The following is a 19,561-nucleotide window of genomic DNA, read 5'->3' on the forward strand; positions in this document are numbered from 1 at the left end:
AGGGGAAATAAAGAACAAAAAGGATCACCAAATAAAGAGACCAAACGTAAATAGGAAAAACATACGTGAGAAATTGAATGAGGGAAAAAAAAAAAAAAAAAAAGAACGGCCAGGATGTAATGATAACTGCTAAATAAGTGGAAAGCAAATGTGACCGGGACATTTTCAATGGAAACAGAGAAACTAAATGACATACGAGCAGACAGCGAGACTGCAGGAAAAGTGACAGTGACATAGCATGACTCTGCTACCCAGCATGACCTACAATCTCTGAAATGACACAAGACAAACTGCTTATGAAAATATATGCTATCGTGCAGAGCATTCAAACTTGCAGTCCTTACAGTGTGTGGGCTTTCAGCTGGCAGGTCTAAAATAAAATGTGACCTGAATGAAATGAAAAGGTCCATCTGATTATGGCTGTAGGTGGAGAGATGTTTTTGCAGAATGTGATGAAAGAGTGGGAGCTGTTGTTTCTCTTCAAAATACACAGACCAGGGTCAGCGGTTTGAGGAACCTGGCTTGGGTGTGTGTTTGCGTGCACATGTGCGCATGAATGTCATTCATTATGTGGAACACAGCACTCAAAGCAGACTCAAAGCAGACTTTTTTGTATTTGTGTGGCTAACCCACGCTGTGCATGTGTACGTGTTGCATATGGTCTTTCCCAGAGAAAAGCAGGGTGGGTGTGGGTTTGCATGTATGTATGTATGGATGAATGCATGCAATTGTTCAATTCAGGTGTCATATGACAGCCTACATACAGAATATAACTCAAACCTCAGTGTCTTCCTTCATTCAAGAAGTATGAGCAACATCAAAGTGTGTGTGTGTGTTGGTGTGTGTATTTATTTTTTGAAGCATGATTCCTTAGAGGTTGTTGTGGAAGTTTAAAACAATGCCCACCTTGTTGGTACCTTGCCTGTTGTATAGTCTTGAAATGATTTTATGTATGTAAACATTTGCGTTTATCTATGAGTATATTGTACAGTTTTTTCTTCTTATTGTTATATTTATTACTACTGTACTTCCAAGCTTTACAGTTCTTCAGAAAAATCTACATCAGAGAACCACATTGTTTCATTGTGTGAGATGTTTCTCCAGTATCTTGAATATTGGAGCCACCGTTGTTAAGATATCATCAGTACAACACTAAATATGTATTCATCTATAGCTGAAAATAAAATGCAGCAAATGGTCTAGTTGATGCTTTTTGGAAACAAAAATGATTTTAAAAAAGCCAAAAAAAAAAACAAAAAACCAACCTATATTTAATATTTAGAAACTAGAATATTTGTCACCTCATCAAAATGTTATTTAGGACAGAGTAAGCCATCGCTAGCCAAGAGTTAGGCTAACTACAAGAAAACCAGCCTGATCTTTATGTTCAAGTAAAAACACAAGTTCAGTGATTACAGAAATTGCTTTACCGGCCGCTCTACCCTTTCCCCAAAGCAACTTGACAAAAGCCTTTTGATTTTTGGCCTGAAAATGCACTTCAGCTATGAATAAATAATTGACAATTGATATGAATTCAAATGTATTATAGTTTTATACTAGTTTTCTTCACTTGCAATAAGGAATATATTTTAATAAATTTCAATGGGATTGGGAAAATGGCCATATTTTGGTTGTTCCCATCTCACCTGCCTCCTCCCAGAAAGAGCAGACCCAGTGCCATGTGATGAGCCATGTGGAAGCCATAGTTCATTTCACCACCAGTCCGCTTGTGGAAGAAACGACAAAGCTGCAGGACCTTCAGGTTTCCTGTACCAGACATCACCATGGACATAGCCAGCAGAATCATTGACAGGCAGGTCTGGAGGTTGTAAAATGTGTGCTAGGGAAGAAAAAGAAATCAAAAGAGAAAATAATTTAACTGTAAGTAGATGAGGTAGCACAACATTGTTTCTTACTGTTAACAAAGTCAAAAATATAAAACACTCACAGCACCCACAGCAGCTGTACCAGCAAAGGACATGATTGTCATGTGGGTCCTGGCCAAGCTATAAAGGCAGTCAAAGGCATCAGAGTTGGCAGAGCCAGCAAACCGTAAACCAAGTGCCAAACAGGCCCCAGCTGTAATGTAGTCTTGGGCTTGGCTAAGAGAAACAAATACAATCAATTAGCAGAATTCAAATGTATAACATGAGTTGATGTTTTTGGCTTCAATACTTACGCCATCGTCTCCATGTTAATGTCCTCTGAAGGGTCAAAAGTCCCTCTCATGATCTGAAAACAAAATGAAAGTTGAAAACAAAATATAGACATGAGTGGTCAGGTTTCAGAAACAATACTTTTGACAGTATTTATTTGCTAAATTAACTGAAAACTCACAAAATTCTCATGATAAAACTATGGAAATAGAAAGTAAACATCAGGGAGGAAAGGGCAAAAGAAAAATCATAGGCAGTAAGGTGACAGTGGTTTAGAGTTAGCTTGCTCTCTCATGTTTGTGTGTGGCCAGCTTCATCCCATAATCCAAAGACATGCAGTTACTGGGGCTAGGTTAAGTTAACTGGTGATTCTGAATTAGCCTGACTCTCTCTCTCTCTCTCTACTGGTTGTGCAGCAAGCTATCCAGGATGTACCCTGCCTGGGTCCTGTTGCAGCTGGCATAGGTTCCAGCTAGCACATGACACTGCACAGGGTGAACTTAAGAAAATGGATGGAAGGAATGAAAAGATATTAAAGCATAAATCTCTGTATAGTGCTGACTATAATGCAGCTATTCATACCTGATTAGAAGGGCAATAACCTGTTTTGAGTGTGCCAAGGTTCTAGTAACTAGTATTTATTGCCATTCAAAATACAAACCACAAAAATGTAGTTTTACATATTTATATCCAGTGGTGTAAATTACACTGTAGCAGTGTTTCTTAAACTGTGGGGGTGGGCCCCCCTACTGGGGGATAAAGTCATTGCAGGGGGGCGTGGACAACCAGAAGAAAAACATAAAAGATGGGAGTGAAACTAAACTGAGTTGAATGCTATCATGCTGACAGTCTTTTAGTTATCTATTTGACAGGGAAAAAAACATGAAATGGAATACATTTATGTTATTAAAGATTAAAAGTATGGGATTATTTTTTCCTTTTTGTCATAAAAAGGCAGAACAAGCCTGAATTAATTATTTGATACAGTTCCCAAGGGGAAAATATTTCTGGCAGCTTTGCTGACCAATACATTGAATTTTCTTCATCATGAAGATATCAAGCAACAAACACTGCAATAAACTATCCACATCTACAGGTAAATGCTTGGCTGATTTACAGATAAAATTTTGGCCTTGGTCAAATTTATCTGAGTTTATGTTATCAGTAAGCCTATAAGGACATAGGAAGTTAAAGGCTAATATGCAGACTATTTGTTTTAAAGTCACTGTAATTATTCACAGTGTTATCAGACACGGCTTATTTTCCTGCCATTTCTCAAGCCTAGCGGCCACACAGGTTTTCACTGTTCTATAACTATATTTACATATACACGTTGGACATTTTTTAATGTTTACTCTCCCAGTCGTTTGTTGAAACATCTCTAAGATGTTTTCAAGTTGTATTTTGCTCAGATAACTTTTCTGTTTTTAGAAATAGCCTTTTTCTTGTTTATCCACTGACGCCATTTCTGCTCATGTAAACTACCCATCCATCTTTGGGTGCATCAGTAAAGTACAACTACAGACCAGGGGAAATGCTTTTATTAACAGAATGTAGCTAGAGTCATTATGCTGTTACAGCAGTTACTAAGAACCAATATCAGTGCATCTTCCACAAAATAAGCCACCAGAATTGGCTAAATTAGTTAACTGAAAAAGGGTAAACCTGCCTCCATCCACACAAAACCACACGTCACAAATGGGATTTTCTTTGCAAGTTGTTGATTTGTTGCAGGGTGTGTGGCATCATGGCTCCAATCATGTCCACTTGGTCCTGTTTGTGTGTGTGTGTGTGTGTGTGTGTGTGTGTGTGTGTGTGTGTGTGTGTGTGTGTGGTGTAGGGTGCGTGTACTTGTTCTCACCTGTGGGATGTTACTCTTGACCCAGATAGTATTAGGCAGGATTTCATCCCACATGATAATACACCGGGCCAGAGTCTTTAGGGGTAGAGAGAAAAGAAGAGGAGACGCAGGTATATCAGATTAAAATATAGAAAGGTGGGAAAAAAGATCACACACAGAAACACACAGAGCTAGATCCACACTAACCCTCAGCAGCAGAAACTCTGGCTTAATGAAGTCCAGGAGGAACAAAGTATCTGGAGGTTTCAGCCAATCAGCAATCGACCTAGTGGGCGAAACCATGATGAGAAAAGGGAGTGTTAATACCTTCTTTCAGCACCCTCTCAAACAACAGATAGCAGATGAGCTTTAAAGAACCTCTTGACCATTAGACGGTTAGAAACTGGAGGAGTCTCAGTCTGATGTAGTGTAATGTCACTATTTTTTCCATCAAATAGGCTATGGTGCTCCAGTTATGGTTCATGTGGGCAAGAAGTGGTTAGAAAGTCGAACACAGCACAGGACATTTTGGCCATTTTAAAGAAACACCCCACCAGCATTACAGAGTAATTATGGTGGAAAGATTCTGTGCCCCTTGAACAGTTTGCTACTTCTAATTCTATAACACCGGTATTACATTTTTGGGGGGGTAAATATTTAATGTAATATTTTTATTTTTATCTTTTTTTTTCCAGTTTATTCTATCTAGTTCTGTTTCTCCTAATAAAATAAAACACTTGTCAGCAGAGTATCTCTTTTTAGATTGTTTTGTCACACCATGAAGAGTATGCCTACACTCTTTGTATACAAATTTTAGGAGGTCAGTAGAAAGGAGATAAATCTAAAACAGAAGTCTTTAAGTCGCCTTTCCAAGACATGGAATAAACCTATTTTCATATCAAAACTTTTTTATTTTATTTTGGAGACAAAACTGTAAAAACCTTTTTTCTCTCACCTGTTGTTGGTCTTGAGGTAGATCATGGCGAGGGCTAGCGTAGCACCTGGACATGTCACATCTACATTAATAGTGTCACCCTCCTGAAATGACCATTGGTAAGGTTAATTAGCTAATCACAGAAGCCAGACCACTGTTTCATCAAATCATTTGGTCAAACTTCATCTAAAGAGGGGTGTGTCCCAACTGCAAAACCCCTTCACACCTACATAATTAAACATGACAATTAGCTTTTGCAATTGGGATAGTTTATTTAATGCAATATTGTTTACTCGTGCTACTTTAGAGTTTTCTTACACATTTGACATTGGCACATGTGACAACAATAAACTGAGAACAAACCTCAACTAATACGAATATGGAAAATAAAATTCATGAAGATTTGTTTACCAAATCCTTTCCTATTAGTGGGGAAAAAACAATACATCAGCACAGACTGAACATATGAAGAACCATGACAGTTTTTGAGCTGCAGTTCTTATTGTATGGTAAAATTCTTTAGTAGTTATACAGTCACATTCTTCAGTATTATTTTATCGCATTGAAATAACACTGCTACACTGTAGACAAAAAAAAAGAGGGTTTCTTTCATGTACCTTGATTTGGTAGCTGGGGGATTTGTGCCTCTCCCGGTTGGCCCCAGCCTGAGCTCTGCGATGTCCCCCAACCATGTACTGATACAACTGCTCAGGGACATTCAGGTCTGTCATCCCAATCAGGTTGCTGCCATGCTATGAGGAGAAAGGGGAAGGAAGCACAAGCAAGGTAAGTGCAGGACAGAAAAGGATGAGAGTAGAGATAAGAAACAAGAGACATGCAGAGACAGATGTCAAAGAAAACCAATATTTGAACTTGGGTTTTGTCCCTTTATTACTGGGCTTCAAGCATCATTAACACCTGACAATATTATGATCTGAGGTTTCTCTTACAGAAGTGAGCAGGTATCCAAGGGACTTTTAAAAGAACTTATGTGGCTTAATAACAGAAAAAAAATGTATGTGTACAAAAAAATAAACATAACAATCGGGTTTTGTGAGAAGCTGTTACTTTTTTTTTTCTTTTCTTTTTTTAAATTAGTTACTATTGCAACAAACAAATGGAAAATGGCAACGTATATTCATATATATATGTTTTTTTGTTTGTCTTACCCCCAGACAGACCATACCAAGAGCGAGCCCAGCTGCTAACGAATAGGACTCTCTGTCTGTACAATATTCCATCTCTGGTCCAGGGGGTCGACCTGAACAACAGACAGACCAAAAGTTACCATCTATGCATGGCAAGAAAAATCTAATTAAAGTAAAAATAAAAGTTCAACAGTGAGACTGGATGCAGAGTTTAAAATGGAGCAACAGAGCTTAAGCAGAACTTCTAACCTGACTGTTTACAATGTCTATTCAAGAAAACAAAGTATTTTTCTTGCAGTTTGAGAGACACCTATCCATTAAACATGCATTTGGCAATTAAATAATAGTCCAAAACCCAAATTATATTGTGCACTTTTTTTTCAAGGTGTTACATATATAAAATACTGTTTATTTACTTCAGTGAAATTCATATCCAGCTCTTTAATTAACAGCTTTTAATGTATCCGATTTAAACTTTTAGGTAATTTTATGGAACTTTTTCCATTGTGTTGTCTCCCTTTTGCACACACACACTTACACACCTATCTCAGACAGCAAGACTTCAGCATTGTGTCTATGGCCCGTTCCTTGGTACACCAGCCCGATGCCAATTACAGCTGCAACCTGTAACAGAAAAAGAAAAAACAAAGAAAAAAAAAAACAGATGAAGAACTGAATGATCATCCAGGGAAGATAAAAAGAAATCTCTTCGGGGGTGCGACAGGAAGGGCATCTAGCGTGAAAATCTGACAAATCAAACATGCAGCACTACCTGCTGGGGCCACCCCTTGTGAAGACGGAATAAATCGAAATTAGCTTTATCTTCTTCTTTATACGTACTCACTCTTACCTGAACATTGTGTGGCACGTCCAGCTCAGTGGAAGTGGGCGGGAGAAGGGCAGGAATGTGTATGCCAAGTAGGCGAGTGATCGACATGTCCATGGTGCCCAGTTTGGCTGAAGACACACCCAGGAGGAGCCCAATGCTGGTCATTTCATGGCCCTGAGAGACAGAGGCACCCAGACATTAAATCACAATAAAAACTGCATCTGCAATTATCAGTGATAATCAACAACTTTCTAATATTTCATACACCTAGCAAAAGCTAACAGTAGAAAAATATTATCAAACAGCTTCTCTTCAAATAGTAGTCACTTTTAATAAAATTTAGACTATTACTTATTGAAAATGCAGTGTAATGCATGCTCTAATATGCAGTCTAACTGGCTTGATCTGTGACTCTCGTATCTGAGATCATGACAGACAGTTTTCATTAGACCCCTGTGTGCACATTTGTTTGACCGACCACAACATGTTTTAACACAAACAGCATGAAATAGGTGATTGCCGTACATAGTGAACACATGCCATGAAGTAAGAGGCCATCTGTTGGACAGCCTTCCTTAGCCTTCATAATTTAGACATCATATTATCATTTGACTAAAAGTAAATGAAAATGTTCTTGTATTGAATGACAATGTAGACAAAAAGCTAAGAAAATGATGATTAACCATTTACTAGTTTGTGAAGATAACCGCTGGGACCTTTTATGAAATTGTAAAATATGAGTTGCTCTCTTCCAGGGATGTCAAAAATCATGGGTCAAATACAAGTTAAAATACAAACTGAAAAACTAGATACAATGACACAGTTTTTGCTTGTAAAACGCTGACACAAACTGGAATGTTTAAAAGGTGAATGGCATCACCCCAAATTCTTTTTAAAACCACAGTCATAAACAATTCTGATGAATTCTGATCTTCAGTATGCAATTCTCTATCACAGCAAGAATAGAAACTGTCAAAAAACCACTAGCAACAAACACGCTTCAACCACGTTCATTGCTTTCATTCACACTGGAAGCTGTGACATATTTTACCATCAACTCTCTACATCTGATTAGTTCATTCTTGTGTGTCGAGCTGTGGATATTTATTTCTGAGGCTTTATTTTAAAAGATCAATTAGTTAGGAGACTATGAATGAGATACTATAAAGCTATTTTAAAGAGTATAATTTAAAATAAAAGAAATATATACTGGTGAAATCTCGATATTAGGGCAGTTGAGTTCCAAGATTCACCATTACGGTTTTATACCAACAATATAATTAAACATTAAACGCATAAAATAAAAATTTGCAGTGAAAAACATTACCATGTAAATGCAGAGGGGGAAAAAAGAACTCAAAATAGGAGGACATGGTGTAGAACACAATTAGGACTGAGCAGACTTATATTGCATCCATACAATGACTAATACAGGGAAATAACTGTGATTATCATCAACCACAGCTTAAATTTACACTTAATCAAAAATCAAAATTCAAAACGGGAAATGAAAATGAATCAGTCTTAAACATAGCGTGGATACTCAGTATGGATGAGGTTCAAAGGCTCAGCAATCTTCAAATACCCTTTCACACAGACATTTGAATTTAGAAAAAAAAAAAAGATTTGGCTTGCGACATCCTGTTGTTTTTCTCACCCGAAAGTTGGAAGGAGTTGTCTCATGTCTAAGTTCTCACAAGGGAAAGTTTCACTTTGACTAGCTGCCAAGCTATGACGCATGTTTATGTATAAACTGTATTTAACTTCAAATTTGTTTTCATCTTATCGTTCTTTGTAAGTTGGGCATGTGACAGAAGCGGGAGCTCTAAATTATTGCAAGAAAACAAAATTTAGAGCACAACCGGCTCTAAACTGAGCATTTAAAGTACAAAGTATTCTTTGAGTGTAGAGTGTTATACATGTACTTACGCACACTTCTTACTTTCTGCTGTAAAACTCAACATAGCAAAGAAATACTGAAATTGTTCCAGCACATGTAAGCCTGTGTGTAGACAGGTGTGCACCTTTGTGAGGTAGTCATGTATGTTCAGCGTGGCCAACTTGGTGAGGTGTCCATTGAGTCCCAAGGCCATAAGGAAGCCTGCATACTCATTAGCCAGCTCAGGGCTCTTTGGCTTGTTGTAGGCAATCCAGGCTGAGTCCACCTTAAAAACAAAAAACAAAATTAAACTATATTTATTGGTATAACACTAATAAATGTCTTTGCTGCAAGAGAATGAGGTTTTTTGAGTATTTACAATTATTAGAATATTTTATTTGTGCTCAGTTTTAATATCCATTTAGCATTACACTGGCCAAAGAATAAAAGACACTCAAACTAGAACAACAGTGACATTGTAACTAATATGGCTCACGTTCCATTCACAGTTATTACCCGTACAACTACTCTAATGCCCATTAAGTGATCGTTGTGTGCAAGATTAGCTGAAATCGGACCAAAACCCTGGAAGTCTCCATTCTTGTTAATTATGAAGGAACACAATGACAGTAGCTTTAGCCAGAGTTAAAAGCTAAAACCAGCTGAACAGTATAAATAAATATTCATCAAATGCTTAAATCTGTTAGCATCAATATCATATTTTTTCAATACTCTCCAGTTTAACATAACAATGACATTAGAAATAGGTAAGTAGTAAATAAACACGATGTTGAATAAGCAATGTAAAATGTTTTACATTTAAGGTTGGATAAAACTGAAGCTGTGGAACAAGCTAGCGGGTTTTAATTAAAATTATTCTACAGAATTACAGGTAGAGCTAATAGAAAAATACTAATAAAATAATAAAAAATAAAAATTAAATTTTTAAAAATATTTATAGGCCTGTCAACATTAACATTTTGGGGTATTTACTAAGTAACAGACTGATTGATTAAACATGCAATGATTTCAGTCTCACCTGTGAGGCAGGGGCTATTTTAAGCCCAGCAGCTACCCCGTTATGAAAACTGGGCCAGCTAGTCATATTGGGAGGAACATCAATGTTTCCGCTGTTCAGATCTACCACAGTATTCCTCGGAAGGGCACGGCCTGAGGAAGAAAAATAAAAATGGGAAATAATCTGCAAATGCATGTAGTTATTAAATCGTTAATCCTCTTAAACTTTGGAATATTTTGTTCCTGATTTAGCAAAGATAATTACAATGTTTTTTCTTTTTTTGGAAAGTTATGTTTCCTCTAGGGCAGTGATAAATTGTACTGCAACAGCTTTTATTATTGCACAAACTAATTTTATCTTCCTTTTAAATGAACCATTTACAAATTTCCACATTCTCTTCAACTTGTTCCAGTAGATTTTATTTTTTAACTGAAAACTTAAAATACCTGTGAGGTTGAGTTTTGGGACAGGTAAAGGTTCAGTCGGTACTGGGTGATAAGAGAAGAGAGTGAAGAGGCCCCTGCCAACTGGCAGGGCCATGGTCCTTTGACACAGCTGCAAGAGTCTATAGAAGGCAAGGACATGGACAGGGCAGGTGATAAAAACTATAAAAACATCACAGATTCTAAAAAAATGCCAACTGGCCAATAAGTTTACCACACAGATTAGGGGAGAAGAAAGGAAACACAGAACAGTACAGAAATATACACTGCATATGCCTTTTTAGAACTGGTGTTTTGCTGTCTCTGTTTCAAGACCAAAGATGTTCATGACAAATGCATGCATTATACTCACTTGTTCTCTTTCTCCTCTATGTACTCATGGTCAGACACCTCTGGCAGCTGGACAACACTAACCCGGACAGGTCTGGAGCTCTGCAGAAGCCTCCTGACCTCTTGGACCCTCAGATCCTGACTCCAAATCAGTCCTGTGACCTAGTGAGAAGAAGACATAAATATCTGAATTTTTTCTACAGAACACACTACTAACAAAAAATATATAAACATGTTTATGAATTTGTTTACCTCTTGAACAATGTCTGACATCCCATCCTCCTCCTCATCTGGTTCTGTGGTTGCAGGAGGTTCCAAGGACAGGCCTGAACTTACAGACTGGAGAAACACACAAACTATAAGGCCAAAAAAGAACCAAAACTTTGAAAACTTACTTTCCTATTTTAGAATCTGCAGACACTGAACTCCATCTTTATCTAAATAATTTAGGTTTTAAGTTTTTTTACACTCACAGCTTTGCTCTTGGCAAGGGTCATTTTGTGGGCTTGTTTGGTAAGATCTTGTCTTCCAATCAGAAGACAGACCTCCTCTGACCAATCAGAACACGGCTGCTCCCGGCACCGATAGATTGCCTCTCTAATAGGCAAAGCCACACCAAAGGGGACCGACTCCAAATCTTTCAGGGTGAAACCTAAACCAGTGAAAAATGCACAGTTTTTTAGAAACAAGGAATATTCTGCTTTAGAGGCAGTGTCCTTTGAGCGCTAACATAAATACACACAAACAGGTGGGTGAAACTCAAAAGCTGCTACAACTGTTGTATGTACATGCTTTATACTATTGTCAGCTCACAGCTGAACAACAAAAATATCATAGGTTACATTACCCATTTTAAAATAAAAAGATTTAAGAAGCACACTTATATTAAAAACCAATATTAAAACCTTTATTCACACAGCAAACATGTCACCCAGCAGTGAGAAAGCACATTTAGGTTCACAGACTGGTTTCAGTGGACAGGTGTGAATGTGTAAATATGCATGTAAACCACTGTGGTGACGAAAAAGAGGATATAGCTTCAACATTCCTTTCTGAATATAGATTCTTTTTTTTTTTTTAAGAGACATACTTCTCTTACCCTGTGAGGTGAGCCAGACCACCAGCTGCTCAGCCAGATTTTCACTGGAGGACATCACTTTAACACTGCTCTGTCTAGAAAACATACATACAAGAGAAATTAACTGAAAACTTTAACTGTTATTAGGTATAAGATTTTTACAAGTTGACCTTTAGGGGTATATTAACAAACAGAAAAATAATACAAAAGAATGTGCTGGTATCCTGTATGTCAGAATTCATTTTAGCCGTTTCAATGCCTTAAAAGAAAAAAAAAAAAAGAAGAAATTTAAAAGCTCTTGCTCATGTTTCTGTCAGATGAATTACCTTCTTATTTGGGGTTCAGTGGCAGAGGATTTCTGGCCTGATGAAAATGAGAGAGGGGGGTGAGGAAGATCAGCAGCAAGGAAAACAGGTCAATGAATTTACAAATCAGGCTTGGCACTCTTTTTGCAGCTCTTACCGTATTTTCTGCACTGTAAGGCATACTTAAAGTCCTTTAATTTTATCAAAAATTGAAAGAGCGCCTTATAATCCGGTGTGCCTTATGTATGAATTCTGGTTGTGCTTACTGACCTCGAACCAATTTTATGTGGCATACGGCGCTGAAAAATCTGTCAAAATGTTTTAGTACAACTTTGGTACGCTACAAAGCCACACTGCTAGATGGATTGTCGGAGCATTATGGCTACCGTAGTCAGGGGCCTCGCAGACTGGGACCTTAAGAGGACGGAGTTTTGGACCCAAAGTCAAATGAACACTGCAGCATCAGTGAGAGTTAAAAACCATAAATTCTTTCAGCTTTAATAAGATGATCAGCGTTGCTGCTTTACCAGGTGTAACAATTAAGTTTAACATCCAGGCATCCATGAAAACAATGTATTAAATTTAACAGGGCTGGAGGTTAGCAGGAAGTTACCTTGCTAGTTTCCACCTAAACATGATATAGCATGTTATAACTGAGAGATTTCTGAAAAAATTAAAATGTACAGCTCTGCTATCACTTCCAACATAAACAAAGACAGAAAACTAAACAGCAGTGACGTTTGTATGGTTACTGAAGTTGGACTAGCTGGTATATAATGATGTGCTATGTGATTGCTAGCGAGACAGCTATGTTAGCATAATTGAAGCTGAAGGATGAACGCTAACTTTTTTCCACTCCAAAAAAATTAACGTGAGGGTTCTCGATGGTTAGGGGAAAATGCAATCGCATGGCCGGTATGCTGTAAACGGACTAAACTTCAGTCAGGAGAACAACTGAGATAACCCATCCACAATACGAGGTTAGTCATTAATATACTGCAACAACTACTGGGAATAGAGCAGCTTCGAGAGAATTCAGCATTGACGAATAAATGGTACGGAAGTGGAGGAAGCAAGAATCCATCCATTCATTCGCTTATCCTTTTCAGGGTCGCGGGGGGCGCTGGAGCCTATCCTAGCTGTCATAGGGCGAGAGGCGGGGTATGCCCTGAATAGGTCGCCAGTCTGTCGCAGGGCTAACACACAGAGACACAAACTGCATGTCTTTGGATGGTGGGAGGAAGCCGAAGTACCGGGAGAACACACGCAAACACAGGGAAAACATGCAAACTCCATGCAGAAAGACCCCGGCCTGATGGTGGAATTGAACTCAGGACCTTCTTGCTGTGAGACAACAGTGCTATCAGTACCATGTCACCGTGCTGCCAGGAAGCAAGAATGAGTTAAGTTTGATGTATCTAACTGTTTTGTTTCGTTTAATGTGCCTTATAATCCAGTGCGCCTTATGTATGAAAACAGACCTGTTCGTCAACAGTATGCCTTATGGTCCAAATAATACGGTAAATATATTAAAGCATTTTCAAATCTGTAGTAAAAACTGTAACCAAAAAAAAAAAAAAAAAAAAAAAAAGAACATTAAAATGAGTGGTTAAAATAAAGGCGACATTTTGTTCCTGATGAGTGTGGGATTGTGTTTGTGTGGGATAGCATCTGTTTATTAAAAATAGCAACATAGTGCTCAAAAAGTCACTCTGGATTCTCAAGCATCTCTCACACAAAGCCAGTGTCCAAGTCAAGGCAAAAGTTCATCCAACACCTGCAGCAACAGCTGTCACCATAGCGCTGTATTGTTTTTTGTTGAAATAAACACAAAGGAAATCAGGTGACACACAAACCTGCGTCACTCATCTTTCTTTCTGTGCTACTGGGCCCTGAAGCATGAAGGCAGGGGACTGGCAGGTAATAGGGGGTGGTTGTCAATAAATGAACCCAAACATGCATACCCACAGAGAAACACACAGTGCAGCATGCAAGAAAATGATCTTAAAGGTTAGTCACTAACAAACCTGCAGAAAGCTTGGCTAGGTACTTGGATACATCTGTTGAAGTAGCATTTTCATCTCCAATGACATAGAGAGCATAACTCTGGAAAAAAAGGTTAAGAGAAGAGATGTAAATATGATACAAAAACACTTGCACAGTATAGATTTTTACTGCATAAAAAAATAAATATCGACATTTCCAGTGAAGAGCAGTTATATTTTCTAAAGAAAAAAGAAAGAGATAATTTAAATAAAACTGTTCTGTGAACTGCAATGAACTGATGTGATCAAAGCTTTTTAATGGATGAATATGAACCTCAGAACAGGATGGAGTGAAGAACTAAGTGGTGAAGGGGAAAACCTTTAATCAAGAGGCATTTAGGCTTACAAGGAGGGGACCTAGAGTGCTCTCACACTTTACTTTACTCTTCCTACTGCCGATTCAGGAGATACTGTGCGCATCGAAATATGAGCCAGTACACGGTAAGGAAAAAATTGTGCCACAGTCATAATCAAAGCACATAAATTTGTGAACAAATATTTGAACAAACATGATAATATGACCAATGTTGTATCCATGTCTCTCTGTTGAGTACTGTCTTTTTAAGAGTGATATGAAGCACCAAAACTTAGGCCCTTCTTATTTAGCACTGCATATCCATTTCTATGCAAAAAAAAGGGAAGAGCAACATCATTTTTACACTGCGAAAGTACAAATGCCTGAGTGTCACCTGCACATGTGGTGCTTAATATTTTATTTTTGAAATAAGAAAAAAAGGTAAGGAAATATGGTTCATGAATTGCAGCTTTCTAACAATTCTATAAAGCAAGTTAAGAAAAAGGAAAGACGGACGGCATTAACTTCTTGGAGATATATAGATAGATAGTAAGCTACACTCACTATACTTGAAGAAAGTTATTTTATAAAATGACAGATGTGCTTTAATCGTACCACAACCAGCAGTCTGGTCCTCTGGCAGATACCCGGCAGGTAGGGGAAAGGTGGGCTCTCCTCTCCTCTCAAGCAGCTACTGAGCCAGCTGAACACACAGGGAGGCTCTGGTCTCAGGAAAGACGGCCGCTGCATTTGGCAAATCAGTGCTAAGAAAAGCCAGGTGAGGAAGAGGAGGGAGAAAGGTGGTGGGTGAGGTAAAAGAACAAGAGATAAAAGGGAGCTGGATGGTTATGTCACTTCATCCTTTCTCAGAAAACCATGTGCACAAAATAACAGCAACACTTAATATTCAACCCTGCAAGTATCCGTGTCACAAAGCAAATAACCACCTGACAGGTGTTCACATAATTTTTAGGACATCTGTCACGAAAACTTAAAGTGACAACAAGAAAACTTCCCCCCGCACTGAGTCTTTATTTTTAACTAAACCTTGTTTATATTCAGACTAATTTTAAGTGCTATGTGTTGGGAATGCCCATCGGTAGAATTTCACACTCAAAACCAATCGGGTCAATCACAAGCAGGAAATTACCAGGAAGCAGGAAAGTCCACCCCTGTGGAAAGAAACTGTGCAATGGCCTCAAAAGCCTGTAAAAAACTATTCCTCTGTTCAATGGTGCTCTATCTCATAACAGCAATGCAAATGATTGGAATATTGTGAACCAATCACCACTTAGCCTACATCAGGTAACATTACACTCATCTCATATTTAGAAAGAAGAAGGAAAAAAAAACACAAAAAAAAAAAAAAACCACAACAACAACACACAAACACACAATCCAACAATTGACAAGCTAGCTCAGTTTTTGAAAACCACAGCTGGACTGAGGGAAGATTACACATTACAGTGCCTCGTCATGCAAATTTATTTTGCATTTGTTTACATTTGCAGCACCTTTAGGAGTCCAAGAAATACAAAGGAAGGCTGCTAAAACAGCTTTTACCAGCAGCAGACCATCCATCCTCCTGTTTAACATGTCTTGTCCGTTTCCTGACTTGATAATGTTACAGACAATTAAATAAACCTTACCCTGGTCTATCAAGCAGCTCTCAGTGAAGCCACTAATTATTGAAGGGTAGTCTCTCCAGTACAGATCCACATACTCTTCAAGCTGAAGATCTCTGCAAACAGAAACAAACATACATTAGCATTCTTTAACAGTATTTTTTTTTCTACTTAGAAGAACATAAGGTTTATAACGTTCTATCAATGGGTTATTAAGTCTACCATGTACTAGGACTCACACATGCATATTTCACTGCACAGTTTTAGACTAAATTGCTGCAAGTAATTAAGAAAAGTCTAAAAATGGCTCAAATAGCCTCTGTGACATTTAACGTGTTTCAGGTTGTAATTGAATACACAGTGAAAGTAATTAACAGCAATGAATCATTATCTTTCAGCTTAGCATCAGATAATCAATATTTTTTAATCTTGGTACAAACCCCTGATTCCTACAGATTCTAGCTGTGTGTGCGCACTTTGCACAGAGACGCAGTAAGGAGCGTACAGTTATCCAGGTTTGTAATCTTTTTCATCTGAATTCTTTATTTCTTCTACTTCTAGCCATGTCTTGTGCTCCTTCTCTAAGTTGGTTCTTTTTTTAAGCGTCTATATTAATTAATGATAATGATAAACTGTAACTGGAAGTTGGCTGTGGCTGCCATAAAGCCTCGAGATGAGAATACCCCCCATTGCATTCTTCATGTTTTGAAATTGGAGATGCACAAGATGTGGTTCTATGAGGAATCGGGGAGCAATGTATGGTCAAAGTAATGATATATCAATGACCAAAATGTGACTATTCATTGCTGTATCCGCCACTGTTGACTCTAATGGTTCAGTCACACTAGAGTAAAAACCAACCACTGTAGGGACTAGGAAAAAGAAAAAACTGGTGATTATCCTGTGATTGCAAACAGCCAAATTAGTTGCGGTGACCCTAAAACTCTGACCATTTTGGATTGCAAAGCAATTCTAAAGGTCACCTTGAGGGAGGAAACCTGTCTCCAACCAACTGCGGTCCATTGTTGACTAACTCCAACCACTCTCAAACACACAGGCGAAGGTAAGTGCAAATAACTGCCTTCTAATTTATAAATGCAAACAGATTGCAAAAATCAATATGAATCAGTCTGTGCCAATGAGTGCAACTCATCTGTGATGTGTCTCTTTGCAGTAGTGTTCTTGACTCAACTGGTTGCCAACTGTATTCAGGTTCTATTCCTATATAAAATCCAGGTTACTGAGCACCTGTGTCATTTGACAGTTAAATCACAGTCCTGAAATAACTATGTCACTTTTTGAGGTGGATTTTATGAATTACTGTTTCAAAACTCTAAGATTCTTCCAATACTTTATACTGTGCAATTTTTGTGTATGTAAACGTCACCAACAACACAACACAGATTGCATATAATTGCCAACTTGACCCCATTCAACAGCAAACAGATAGCAGATGGACTCCATCTTATTGCTGTTTTATCACAGCTCTGAAACACTGAAGTCGTTTTGAATTTAAAAAAAAAAAAAACAGTTACAGTTTTGATCTCTACTTGTGCCATAGTCTCCAACCACAGTTTTCCCTAGTTAGACTGTAGTATTAAAAAAGGGACCATAATTTACTTAACAAATGGATATATAAGCAAATATCAAAAGTCAGTAGAATATAAATATCACACTGTATTCATTAATACTTGACATGACCAATTAAGACAAAAAACTCTTCAAGAAAGTGTTTAGTTAGATTACAAGTAAAGCGAAGCCTCATATAACCAAGCTACTTAAAAAATATTTATAACACTATAGGAAATGTAGGGAGGATTTTCTGGCTTACATGTATTTGGGATTGCACCAAAAATGACCTAATCCAGAGAAAAAAAATGAAAAAGAACAACACGGAGAGACTGAGTTTTTCAAAACTGACAATCATGGGTTCACCACTTTCAAGCAGTTAACAGTTAAACTCGGAATAATATTTATCATCACTATCAAATTGGAAAAGAAGGTACTTCCATCATATATTTTGAACTATAAGTGTTGTATCATCTGGGCTAAAGAAGCACCATCAGGTTTGTTATTACTGCACATCCATGATGGTATGAGTGAGGATTAGAGCACATTGCAAAGTTGATTTGTGACTAGTTCATTCTGTTAAAGCACCATTAATGTTGAATATATCTGTATGGATCTGCTAGAGCAACATATGCTCTTATCCAGTGTCCTTTTCAACCAAGACTAAGGAAGATAATGACAAACCACAATGATTATGCAATGCAATAGCATGGCTCTATGATAAAAGTTTAGGAGTTAGCCTTTAAGCTGAAACAGTTGAAATTCATTTTTGCTTTCAAAACTAAAGAAACTGGTCTCTCCAGTTCACAGGCACAGAGGAAACAGACTGGTCATGTCTTGACATTATGTTAACAGGTTGTTTTAGATTTAACATAAAAACAGGTCATCCTAAAACTCCACTGTAAATTCTGCAAAGAAAATTAAAGCAACTGCTCATTTAAGGCATTGAGATTACTTATTTAAAACGGTTATCGTGCCAGTTAAATGCCTAATGAAACCATCAGAATCATCATTTAACCAGCTTAACCAGTTAATAAAGTACAGAGAATGCAAAAATTAGAACCATATTTGCATAACAACCCACATACTGACAATACAGGCCAATTACTCTAAGAGTACTTCATTCTCCCACTCTCCCTATTCTGTTACTGTCATTGTCACCAATAACCGAGGTCACTTAACAACCTGCTGAAGTATATTTCTCAGTAAAGAGCATGGATGGCACACAACACAAGCTTTCACAGAAAACAATGATGTGTGTTTTTCTTTTCTTCTCGTGGTTTGAGTTCACCAGTGGAAAATTAAACAAGGTTCTGTTTGTTTTGATAAATGTCGCCCAGCTCAAGGCTAGCATTTCTTTACGCCTCATAAAAATAAACAGGCTCTTGTAAAAATGTTGGACAAGTATCTTATAGAAAGATTCGGTCATCTGGACAGCCAAAGCCAACTGAATGTAACTTAATTTCCTTATACAAGAAAAAAGAAACATAAAAACCTCAAACACACACACACACACACACACACACACACACACACCTAGAAGAATGGTTACCTAGCCAGCTGTTGCAGCAGGCAGACTAGTGATGAAGCTCTCGCTCGCTGCAGCTCATCCAGCTGCAGTTCCTGATAGAGCAGATGGAGGACATAGAAGAGTGCAGGGATGTGAGGGAACAGAGGAGCTGAACTGTCCAACTTCAGAGATGGACTCGGGGGAGAAGAAGCCTAGGACATTCAGTGGCAAAAAGAAAGAGCAGAAACATTAAATTAAAGGGGGAACAGGTTAAATAGGATGTAACAGGAGATTTTGTAATTGCCTGGAGATATAACAGCAAACTTATACTGACATGACATCGTGCAAAAACAATCAGGAAGAATACAAGTAAATGCATGCCAATGTCTTTTGCTGTTCTTTGCCAGAATTGTCCCCACAGTTAAGGTGAGCTCCAGCAGCCCTTCAATAACACCAAATGAAATTCGGTGTTATGTTCTTTGCACAATTTTTTACTTACTGTGGTTTTCCTTTAATCAAATTAAAGGTGGTATTGTTGCAGTGTTGAGCTCCCTTTT

General features: G+C 37.9%; 1 protein-coding gene across 2 annotated transcripts in view; it reads right to left on the reverse strand.

Moving 5' to 3' along the window:
- The window catches only part of anapc1 (anaphase promoting complex subunit 1), a 61,553-nt gene that overhangs the window by 26,147 nt on the left and 15,845 nt on the right, over positions 1 to 19,561 (reverse strand). For both annotated transcript variants that reach the window (XM_040000286.1, XM_040000287.1), the window contains exons 22-43: positions 19,047 to 19,216; positions 15,950 to 16,041; positions 14,916 to 15,064; positions 13,988 to 14,066; positions 11,982 to 12,018; positions 11,677 to 11,750; positions 11,051 to 11,229; positions 10,830 to 10,916; positions 10,600 to 10,739; positions 10,251 to 10,369; positions 9,826 to 9,956; positions 8,932 to 9,072; positions 6,929 to 7,081; positions 6,621 to 6,702; positions 6,100 to 6,191; positions 5,548 to 5,682; positions 4,952 to 5,034; positions 4,204 to 4,282; positions 4,018 to 4,092; positions 2,180 to 2,232; positions 1,949 to 2,102; positions 1,647 to 1,840 (exon numbers count right to left, since the gene is read on the reverse strand). In XM_040000286.1, the coding sequence (XP_039856220.1) occupies positions 1,647 to 1,840; positions 1,949 to 2,102; positions 2,180 to 2,232; positions 4,018 to 4,092; positions 4,204 to 4,282; positions 4,952 to 5,034; positions 5,548 to 5,682; positions 6,100 to 6,191; positions 6,621 to 6,702; positions 6,929 to 7,081; positions 8,932 to 9,072; positions 9,826 to 9,956; positions 10,251 to 10,369; positions 10,600 to 10,739; positions 10,830 to 10,916; positions 11,051 to 11,229; positions 11,677 to 11,750; positions 11,982 to 12,018; positions 13,988 to 14,066; positions 14,916 to 15,064; positions 15,950 to 16,041; positions 19,047 to 19,216 (2,498 nt within the window). The remainder of the gene's footprint in view (positions 1 to 1,646; positions 1,841 to 1,948; positions 2,103 to 2,179; positions 2,233 to 4,017; positions 4,093 to 4,203; positions 4,283 to 4,951; positions 5,035 to 5,547; positions 5,683 to 6,099; positions 6,192 to 6,620; positions 6,703 to 6,928; positions 7,082 to 8,931; positions 9,073 to 9,825; positions 9,957 to 10,250; positions 10,370 to 10,599; positions 10,740 to 10,829; positions 10,917 to 11,050; positions 11,230 to 11,676; positions 11,751 to 11,981; positions 12,019 to 13,987; positions 14,067 to 14,915; positions 15,065 to 15,949; positions 16,042 to 19,046; positions 19,217 to 19,561) is intronic.

This window comes from Simochromis diagramma, unplaced genomic scaffold (genome assembly GCF_900408965.1).
Source record: "Simochromis diagramma unplaced genomic scaffold, fSimDia1.1 OVJJ01000596.1, whole genome shotgun sequence".
Lineage (NCBI taxonomy): Eukaryota > Metazoa > Chordata > Actinopteri > Cichliformes > Cichlidae > Simochromis > Simochromis diagramma.